The sequence below is a fragment of the Orycteropus afer genome, unplaced genomic scaffold (assembly GCF_000298275.1).
Source record: "Orycteropus afer afer isolate SDZICR_OR568_19922 unplaced genomic scaffold, OryAfe1.0 scaffold00010, whole genome shotgun sequence".
NCBI lineage: Eukaryota > Metazoa > Chordata > Mammalia > Tubulidentata > Orycteropodidae > Orycteropus > Orycteropus afer.
Genome location: NW_006921597.1, coordinates 7,062,982 through 7,074,533, shown reverse-complemented (window position 1 = coordinate 7,074,533; position 11,552 = coordinate 7,062,982). Strand labels below are relative to the sequence as shown.

The following is an 11,552-nucleotide window of genomic DNA, read 5'->3' as shown; positions in this document are numbered from 1 at the left end:
TATGTTGTGTTTTCATTCTCGTTTGATTTTAAGATTTTTAATTTTTTAATTTCATCTTTGATTTCTTCTTTTACCCAGAGGTGTATAAGCAAGGCATTACTTGGCTTCCATGTATTTGATTTTTCTTTTTTCTTGTTCTTTTATAGCATTGTGATCAGAGAAAATGCTTTATATTATTTTGATGTTTTGGATTTTATTGAGACTTGCTTTGTGGCCTAATGTGATTATTCTGGAGAATGATCTGTGTACAGTAGGAAAAAAATGTATACTTTGCTGCTCTTGGGTGGACTGTTCTGTTATGTATATGAAGTCAAACTCGTTGATTATGGCACTTAAATCTTCTATATCTTTGTTAAGTCCTCTGATGGTGTAGTGCTAAGGTATTTGACTACTAACCAGAAGGCTGGCGGTTGAGTTTCTTTTTAGTTGTTCTGTCCTAAATACTGCAGTCATTTTGTTGTGCCTTTTTTTTTTTTCTGGTGGTACTGAGTTTCTTTGTCATGTTTAATTTTCTGTGTTGAGTTCCTTTTGTTTGTCGATTTTCTTTTTTGTTTTGTTTTGCTTTTTCAAAGTCTTTATGCTTTTCTTTAATTTTTTTTTAAAAAAATTGATGAGTAGGTTATTAACTTTCTTTGTGGTTACCCTGAAATATGCTTTTTATTTTCCTAAGTTTAAAGTAGTCTTTTATTTCTCAATATTACCTTGACTTCCTCTTCATATGAGAGTTCTATATCTACACTTGTTTATTTTCTTTGTTTTGACATTGTTGTTTACAGATTGATGTCTTGTTCCCTGTTGTCAGCTTTTTGTTTTTGAAAATTCTTTATCTGGTTTGGCATCTAGCTGATCCTATCCTATGCCTAAGCTCAGATTGTTATTTAATGTTGTTGATTCTCTATCTGAAGGACTGCCTTTAATATCTCTTGTAAAATTGATCTGGTTTTTACAGATCCCCTTAATTTGTCTGGAAATGTCCTAATTTCATCATCGTATCTGAGCGACAGTTTTGCTGGGCATAGAATTCTTGGTTGGCAATTTTTTTCTTTCAAGGTTTTATATGTGTCATCCCATTTGCCTTCTTATCTGTATGGTTTCGAAATAGTACCAAACGCACGTTCCTGCCCAGTAAATAGTCAGGCCAAAAACGGTTTGCACACCAAGTGATTAAGAGGAGAGAAAATTACTTATTGCAAAGTAGCAATGCAAGGAGTTGGGTCTGTACCCAGATCTGACTCCCTGAATCTCCCATCGAATTACAGTTTTTGTAGTTTTCAGAAGAGAAGTTTATACATGTTCTTAAAAATTTCAGGAATTTGGGCATGAGATGGTTGACGATTAGCTGAAATTTCTTTCACCTCTGTTTAAAAGGATAAGAGGTTTTTAATTTAGTGCGCCTGCATACTGGATGAGTCACACCGGCTTCCTGTCATCAGCTGATCTGGGGCTTAGACAGGGAGGAGAGTGTTAGTTCCCAGCAACTTTGTTCCTCTCTGTCCCACTGGACATGTCTGCACACCAGAGTTAATTTTCAAGTTGTTTTCTGAGACACATTAACACTTTTATCACCTGTGCCTAAGGAAATAGCAGGAAAGAATGTTTTTTGTTCCAATCAGTTCTTAAGGAACTGAGCTTATTGTGTTTACTCATCTGTCTTCAACTGGGGTCCTATGTGTTTACTCATCTGTCTCCAGCCGGCGTCCTATTTGTCTTAACCCGGGTAGGGAAATAGTTGAGGATAATTAAGTGTACTTATTTATTCCTACCCAGGATCGGTCCTATCTGTTCTAATTATCTGTCTTAACCAGGGTGGGGGAAATAGTCCAGTGAGTTTTAACTTTACTCGGGTTCACTTTTTGCCAAGTAATCAGAGCTTAGTCTTGTTTGTTCCCCTCTGTATGTGACTTTTTTTTTCCCCCCCAAGCTGCTTTCAAGATTCTTCTTTGTCTTCGGTGTTGACAAATTTGATTGTATGACTTGGTGACTTTCTATTGGGATCTATCCTGTCTGGTGTTAGTGGAGCTTCTTGGATGGGTATCTCCTGATCTTTCATGATAGTAGAGAAGTTTTCTGCCAGCATATTTTGAACAGTTCTTTTTGCTTGTTTGTTTTGCCTCTTTCTATTCTAGAATTTCAATCATGTGCAAATTTTTCCTCTTGATAACATCTCACATAATTCTTAGGCTTTCTTCATTTTTCTTCATTCTTTTTTCTGTTTTATTCCCCAAACAAGTTGGTGTCAAGGGATTTATCCTCTATTTTTGTTGATTCTGTTTTCTCTGTTTGAAATTCTGCTCCTGTGTCCTTCTACTGATAATCTATTTCTGAAATTTTATTGTTAATATTTTGGATTTCTAGCTGCTGTTTTTGTATGGTTTCTAATTATTTTGTTATTTTCTTCTTGTATTATTTTCTTGAATTCTTCTATTGCTTTGCCTGTGCTTTCCTTGATATCTTTGAGAACCCCATCACAGTTTTTTCCTCTGACTTTCTTTTTCTTTATTTTAGTCACTTGCTGGAGCCATCTTGTCCTGCTTTTTTATGTGGTTTGATACTGTTTGTCATCTCCAAGGAATTAGTATGTTATTATATTTATTGTATGTTTCTTTGCTACATCCTGAATTTTTATTTTGTTTGATGCATCTGAGTAGACAGGGCATGCATGCTTCTCTAGTCACTAGTCTGGCCACAGTGGCATTCTCACTACCTGTCTCTGGGATGGTGGAACAGCAGCTGGGTGTGTAAGCATGAGTCAGTGTTTGCTGATCTTGCAAGGTGACTGAGGATATAGCTGGTGTTTCTGGTGAGGTGATTTGTCTGTCTGGCCAGTCACCTGGGCATGGGTGCAGGTAGCATTCTTACTGATTGATGTGTTGTGTGTTGTGTGTGTGCACTTCCTGGTTGCCAGGTGGTGAGCATGAGGGCACCAGGTTGATGATCACTGGATGCATGGAAAAGATTCTCTTACCGATGGTCTTGGGTGGGGCACGGCTGCACAGCATTTCTCAGAGTGAGTACAAGTCTCTGCAAGAGACAAGGTAGGGGAGATACCACCAGTCCGCAGGTGCCCTTTAGCAGAGTGTGCCCCTATCTGCTAGAGTGTTACATGAGGGGAAGGCATGTGATTTTGGCTTGTGGGCCCTGAGGCAAGTGGCTGGAGGAAATAGGAGGTTCTACTGGTCTGCAGGCCCCTGGTGCAGATGGCTGAAGTAGAAGCAGGCACCTCTTGTTTGTGGGCCCCTGGTGCCAGTAGCTGTGCAGATCAGCAGACACATTGGTTCAGGGCTCCCAGTGTAGGTGGCTGGGGCATAGGAGTGGGAGCACCATCCCATGGGTCCCCAGTGCTGGTGGTCTGGCAGAGAGGCAAGCACCATTGATGCATGTGTTTTTAGTACAAGTGGCTGAACAAAAGGGTGAGTGCCACTGGTTTATGGGCTCTAAGCTTTGGAGATGAGGTGGTGGTTGGTGCTGTCAGATCATAATCATATGGGTGGGGGGGTGAATGATGAGGCAGAAGGGCACTTCTGCAGTGTCTGTGGACCTCTGGGTCAGGAGGCTGAGTGGGTGCAGTGTATAAGGAGAGTGCACTTAACTTTCATAGGTTGGGGCACACTCTAGTCTGGCTCTGGACGTGGGTGCAGAGTTGCTCCTGCTTGGTTGCACAATGTGATGGGGCCTTCTTCTAGAAAAGCTGCTTGCTTTGTCTCAGTATGGCTGTGGTGTATAAGTTCAGCTGGCAGTCCACTGGCTATCCATAATTCTCCACATCTGCTGTTTTTGTACTCTCTCCTTCACCTTGGCACTTGGTCCAACTCTTTAGCTTACCTTCGACGCTCTAGGTTCCAAAGTTGTTATCTATAGCCATTTACTTGTTTTCTTGGGTCTTTGCTGTGAAAAAACATTATGAGGTGTCTGACCATGCCGCCACCTTGGACCTCCTCCTCCTCTTTGTATTTCTCATCTACTATAGTTTTTCGTTCATTTGAGCATGGTTATGCCATTTTAAATAAACTTTAAAAGTTTTAAACAAACTAAAATTCTTTATCATTGTTAACTGTTCTGGAAGGGGGTCAGATTTTGCATCTACAAATAAGAGCATCTTGACAAGATTCAGTATATAATTGTTAAAATTTTTTAAAAGTTTATATGCCACCTAAAATCATTTTGAATATCTTAATGGTTATAAGCTTACAAGTTCCACACCATCAGGAAATAATGGAGTAAATGGATTCCTTTAGCTCTCACATGTTTTGATTTTTATTTTTGATAGGACAAACAGTGGGAGAAAATTTATGACATTGAGAATAATAAAAATAAATAAGTAGCATTAACTAATTGCAGAGTTACTGAGTAAGTTACATTAGAACTTCTAGTTCATTCTGGGAGCTCTGGTGGCGTAGTGCCTAAGGCATTTGACAGGTAACCAGATGCTGGCAGTTTAAACCCACCAGCCACTCCTTGGAAGGAAGATTGGGCAATCGACTTCTCTAGAGATACCACCTCAGAAACCCAAGGAGGGGTCGCTATGAGTTGAATTGACTCTACAGCATTGAGTTTCTTTTTAGTTCATTGTAGATGATTGAACTATAAATTCATCACTTCTTGAGATCAAAATGAAATGAAGATATACAAACGTAAAAATGGAAAATCCATGATAATTAAGAGATTTGGAGGCAAGGGAAGGAGGATTGATTATGACTAATATATTTCAACAAATTTCCAGAACACAGAATGTGGCTGGGAGGGGGTAAATAGAAATGACAAAGCTACAACATAGACTGTGTGAAAAGGGAACTATGAAAAGGTGGCTGATGGAATCCCAGAGAGATTTTTGGGCTCATAGGCAATATGTAAAATTAATTTAAGACATAAGTGAAAAATAGAGCAAAACACAGGAATTTATTCAAGGTTGATATATGGAACATGGGCTCCGCTTGAATTCCTTATCTGCCACCTCCATCCTTGGCACTTACTACCAGGCATGAACAATTTCATTGAGAGAAGACTTTCATACTGAAACTCCCTTCATTCTAAAACAAAAAGTCTGTCAGTTAACCCATCCTTCTCCAACTTAGCCTACACAAAAAGCATCTAGTCAGTAGATAATCAGTTATCTCTATTTGTGTATTAGGGCCTGGATAACATAGAATTTCAAAACTATAACTCCTACTAGATTCAGAATTCATTAGTAACTACCAAGTCACCCCTAAATCTCAGCAACCATAAAGCATAACCATGTCAATATTGGATATTATCAGCCTTTAAAAATTTTTGCCAATCTAATAGGTAAAAATACACTCTGATTGTTTTAATTTGTTCTTTTCTGATCACCTTTCCACCACTCATCTGTCAGTTTGTTGTACTCTGGTGGCTTGAGTGTTGCTGTCATGCTGGAAGCTATGCCACTGGTCACCCATTATGGGCAGGAATTCTGGAATACTTAATTATGCTCATGAGGAACCTCTACAGAGACCAAGAGGCAGTTGTTCCAGTAGAACAAGAGGATGCTGCATGGTTTAAAATCAGGATGACCATGTTTTAGGGTTGTATCCTTTCACCATACTTATTCAGTCTGTATGCTGAGCAGATAATCTGAGAAGCTGGACTATATGAAGAAGAGTGTGGCATCAGGATTGGAGAAAGACTCGTTAATAACCTGAGATATGCAGATAACACAACCTTGCTTGCTGAAAGTGCAGAAGACTTGAAGCACTTACTGATGAAGTTTAAAGACTACAGCCTTCAATATGGATTAAACCTCAACATAAAACAAAAATCCTCACAACTGGGCCAATAAGCAACATCATGATACATGGAGAAAAGATTGAATTGGTCAAGGATTTCATTTATTTGGATCCATAGTCAACGGCCATGGAAACAGCAGTTACAAAATCAAACAATGTAGTGCATTTGGCAAATCTGCTGCAAAAGACCTCTTTAAGTTGTTAAATAGTAAAGATGTCACTTTGAAGACTAAAGTGTGCCTGACACAAGCCATGGTATTTTCAGTAGCCTCATATGCATGTGAAAGCTGGGCAGTAAATAAGGAATACTACAGAAGAATTGATGTCTTTGAATTACTGTGTTGACAGAGAATGATGAATATATCGTGGACTGCCAGAAGAACAAACAAATCTGTGTTAGAAGAAGTACTGCAATGCTCTTTAGAAGCAAGGAAGGTGAAACTTCATCTTTCATACTTTGGTCATGTTATCAGGAGGGACCAGTCCCTGGAAAAAGATACCATGCTTGGTAAAGTAGAGGATCGGCGAAAAAGGGGCAGATCCTCAGTGAGATGGATTGACACAGTGGCTGCAGCAGTGGGCTCAAGCAGAGCAATGCAGGACCAGGCAGTGATTCGTATATAGGATTGTTATGAATTGGAACCAACTCAGTGGCACCTTACAGCAACAATTGAGCATCTTTACCTGTGTTAATATTATCAATTTGTGGTAGTTTTTTTTTCCCCCTCCTCCCTTGTGAATTATTTGTGTGTGTCCTATGTCAATTTTTCTGTTGGGCCGTTTGTCTTTATTTGTCAGAATTCTTTGTTCAGGATATTGATCCTTTTTTCTTATGCTGTAAATACTTTCTCCTGTTCAGTTTTTGTCTGTTGATATATTTATGGTACCTTATACCATAAAACCAGAAAATCCAAATTGATTGCCATCGAGTTGGATTCCATATGGAGCTATAAATCTTTTCCTAAAGTCTCTTTCAATTTATATTTTGACTAAGAAGATCATTTGCTTGGGAAGATCAGACATTTCTTATTTTTTCTTCTGATATATTTATAGTTTTATGTTTTACTTTTAAATTACTTATCTGTCACAAATTTTGTTTTCTGAGCTAAAGATATAAATATTAACATGTATATGCCCCCAAAAGGAGCTCTGGTAGTGTAGTGCCTAAGGCACTTGACTGAAACCAGAAGGCTGGTGGTTCAAACCCACCAGTCACTCCTTGGAAGGAAGGTTAGGCAATCTACTTCCATAGTGATACTGCCTTGGAAACCCAAGAAGGGGTCCCTATGGATAGCCAATTCCATAGGGCACTGAATAGTCTCTTTTCCTCACCAGTTTGAAAGACCAATTACAGTATTTTGTGGATGATTAAAGAGTTATAAGAAATGTGATATTTTTTCTTTCATACAAGGAAGATTTAAGTTTTGAAACAAAGTTCAAAGACAGTAGGGTAGATCTGTAGGAAGTCAGGAGTAAATTAAGGGACTGTTTTAGAATTTATAGCACTAAACTGTATAGGATTAAAAATACAGGTAGGATAGAGAAAGAATATACCTAGGGCAAACAAATATGTACTAATATAGCTATATAGTAACCAAGGATAGCAATTGAGCAACTCATGTAAGGTTGCATTACAAAGGAATTCTTGGGCTTTTTTTTTTTTCTTTGTGGAATAATTTTATTTGCTGTGTAATAGGTGTTACCATTAACTGTGCTGTAGGGAAAAATAAGAGTGAGCTCTTTTAGTTTAACATATCTATGTGTGTTTTGCATATTTAATTATAGTTTATATATTCAGAGCTATTAATATATGAAAGATAATTATTTTCAATTCTGGAAAGTTTGGATTTGTAACAATGTAGAAACTATGTGATTTAAGACTATGACTACTGAAAGTCCACATCCAGAGGAAAAAGATGTTCTAAACAATCAGGTGCATATACAGAGGACAGTTTCTGTGGTAAACTCTTATTGGACTAAATTTGAAGTGTGTTGGAAGTGTCCACCACTTGTCTGTCAGTTTGTCATCCTGTGGTGGCTTGTATGTTGCTGAAATGCTGGAAACTATGCCTCCTCCTGAGTTTCAAATACCAGCAGGGTCACCCATGGTGGACAGGTTTCCATGGAGCTTCTAGCCTCAGACAGACTGGGAAAAAGAATGGAGCCATCCCCTTCTGAAAATATTGGTCACTGACAACCTTATGAATAGCATTGAAGGACTGTCTGATGTTGGAAGTAGGACTGTATTAATATAAGTTTTAAATTATTGACCTGTAAGATAATTGAAAAATATTACTTTAAGTCTTCTCTTTATTCTACCTCCATTTTTTTCTCTTGTTACAGATCATACTTCAGTTGGTGGACTGGGAGATAGTTTTTATGAATACTTACTGAAAGCATGGTTGATGTCAGATAAAACAGACCATGAAGCAAGAAAAATGTATGATGATGCTATTGAGGTAATTATTATCAGAACATTTTAATGCTTAATATATTGAATATACAGTGTGAATATTTGATAGTGACTAGACAAATATTACCATTTATTATATGTATCCAGGAAATGCATACAATGCATATAATCATTTGTCATATGCATTTATTGTATAGTTTGTTAGCATTATAATATAAAAGGCATATATTACTTTTTCTGTATTGTAGCATTTTGAAAAAAATTATTGAAGAAAGAATTTGGTATAGTTATTTTAATTGCTTTTGGTTGTTTTCTACAAAGACAGAAAATTTCTAACTTAAAATACATTTCCTTAAATATTTCTTCTTTCAAATGATTACCCATTGTAGGCACTCAGTTATAATGCCAGCAGAGTTATATAGTGTTTTCCATGCACTAGGCACTGTTCTAACTCCTTTTTCATATATGACATCATTTAACCATTACTACCATTTTACACACAAGGACCTTAAGGCACAGAGAGGTTAAGTAGCTTAGTGAAGGTCATATAGCTGGTAAGTGATGAAGCCTGGAACAAAACATTCTGGCCCCACAGCCTGTGCTTGTAATCTCTGTACCATATTGTTTCACAATCGTATAATGTCATACTGTGACACTGTGAAATTTTAAAATCCAAGTAAGACTCATTCTTGGAAACATTTAGATAGGATATTTCCAAACAACAACTGAAATTAAAAAGTGTATGAGTAATTTAGGAGCTCTGGTGGCATCATGGTTAAGGCATTGATCTACTAACCTGAAGGTCAGCTGTTTGAACCCAACAGCTGCTGTGTGGGAGAAAGATGAGATAGTCTGCTTCTGTAAAGATTTATAGCTTTGGAAACTTACGGGGCAGTTGTACTCTGTTCTTTAGGGTCGCTGTTAGTCGGAATCAACTCGGTAGTGGGTATGAACAGTTTAGTAAGTAATTTTATTTATCATCCATTACAAATTAATGATTTTACATATAAAAACACCATTCTGGCTGTAGTTAGTATCTGTTTTCAGACATACAGTTTTGTTTTTATTTTTAATTGAACCAAGAGTATTATGACCCATTTTATAGTCTTACTTTTTAGAGACCTGATTCCTTACAGAGACCTGATTCCTTACAGTTGCTTTTAAAAATGCACAGATGTTGAATTTAATACATAGTATACATTTCTTTAAAGGAGCTCTGGTGGCATAGTAGATAAGGCATTTGGCTGCTAACCATAAGGTCAGTGGTTCAAACCTACCAGCTGCTTTGCAGGAGAAAAATGAGGCAGTCTACACCTATAAAGAGTTTCAGCCTTGGAAATTAAAAATGGAAAACCCTATGAGGCATTTCTACTCTGTCCTGTTGTGTCGCTATGAGTTGGAATCAAGTTGGTGGCAGTGGGTATTTGATTTTATCTTTGCCCATTGTAGGCACTCAGTGTTTGCTAAAGCACTGAGTAAATAAATTTAACTAATTGATATATAACCAAGAATTAAAATTTTAGTAGGACTTCTAAAATTCTTTATGAAGTCTTAAACTTTGAAAAATTTGGAAGTTTCATTTCTTTTATTAAAATTTAGACCAAATATTTTTTCATCTAAGGAAGTCATTAAGTAGGAAGAATTTAATATTTTTAGAATCATAGTGTTGAAGAGATCCCTTAGTCATTCCCACTAGACTGTGGGCTTCTTGAGGGCAAAAGCTAATTTGTTTATATTTGTCTCAGCACCTACTGCAATACTTGAAACATAATAGGTCTTCAGTAGGTATTGGATAATTGGAAATATAACATGCCATATACCATGTCATTATTATTTTTTCCTTCATAGCTTGCTGTTTTCTTGTAATACTCTGAATCTAAAACCATGTTTTCTTATACTTAATTCTTGATAGAAGTAAATAATTATATATATTTGGAAAGATATATCTATATGAAAGTTAATAACCTCATTAGATTAAAATTATTTTCCACAAAATATCTGCTATACAAGTTACTTGTTTTCATTAGTTTTTAGAGAACTCTTAGAATGAACATGTAATAAATGTATTTTAATGACCAGTTTAGTTATTTTTCATTTTGAAGCATAATCTTAAGTATGCAGTTTTTGTTATGGTAGTTTAATTATCTTCAGTAAACATTAGTTTTGTAAATAGAATATGTACACATTATACCTAAGTGATATGGAATCTTGGGAGAGGTAGGAATGATTACTTATTTTGAGATCCATTGTAATTGGAAGTAAACCGTATTTTAAATTGCCTTATTCCATGTAAATTATTCTACTCAAAACTATCCTCCTCTATACATACAGATAGATACCTGCATCCTGGTTCTTCTATCCTAGTTTTTCTTTTCAAAAATTATATACAGTTACAGGTTTTGTGTTCTGATCTAGTTTATGTTTAGTCTTTAATTTTTTTAATTGTGAAGAAAAAATATACTTTTTAAAGGTAATTTAGGAGCAGGAAAGTAATACCAGTGATAGTGAAAATTTGTTTAACATCTTTTATTTGAAATGTAACAATACTTCTTTAAACTGCCTTTCAGCAGTTTGTCATTTCATACAAGTTGAATTGTTAGAATTTGTCATATTTATATAAGACAATTATAAGAGTCTATAAGCAGTAAAAAGCCCTATCTTTTCCCCTCTTTTACTTTAGTCCTATTAGGTTCATGGGACCTTGTTTGTATAGCTTTTAATTATAACTTCTGGTTAGCAGTCAAGTGCCTTGGGCACTACACTATCAGAGCTCCTTTATTACTATGTAGAATACATTTTTCTGAAGCTAGTTATAATGACATTATTTTATAATGAATAAAACAAATTTTATAATGAATAAAAATATTGTATAAAATATAGAACTAAAATACAGATGCCATTCTTTAGGCATTTATTGACATTTATTGACTGCCTGACATGTGGAAAACATGCTAGATGCCATGAGAACCACAAAATGAAGAACATTGCCTATACTCAACAAATGGATCTTTTCATTTGTGCTTCAGGGTACTATGCTTAAAAGACAACTTATGATCCATTGGTAATCACTTCTCATTTTGGTTATCAACCCTTCAGTCCCGTTATAGGTTAAATACTAGTATCTAAGAGCACCATTTATTTATTTGTATGTACTTATTAATTAAACATTTATTTATTACTTAGCTACATTATAGACCTTGTGAAACGTAAGATGATGACTTAAGGCATAATTCCTACAGCTCTTAAAAGCCTACATTATCACTCTATGTTGTTGTTACGTGCCATCCAGTTGGACCTGACTCATAGCTACCCCCGACTCATAGCAACCCCTCCTTGGGTTTCTGAGGCAGTATCACTATGGAAGTAGATTGCCCAACCTTCCTTCCTTCCGAGGAGTG

At 36.3% G+C, this 11,552-nt stretch overlaps 1 protein-coding gene across 1 annotated transcript in view; it reads left to right on the top strand.

Annotated features, from left to right (window-relative positions):
• The window catches only part of MAN1A2 (mannosidase alpha class 1A member 2), a 448,144-nt gene that overhangs the window by 379,668 nt on the left and 56,924 nt on the right, over positions 1-11,552 (top strand). Inside the window, exon 9 of the mRNA XM_007948607.2 lies at positions 8,085-8,200. Within this exon, the coding sequence (XP_007946798.1) occupies positions 8,085-8,200 (116 nt within the window). The remainder of the gene's footprint in view (positions 1-8,084; positions 8,201-11,552) is intronic.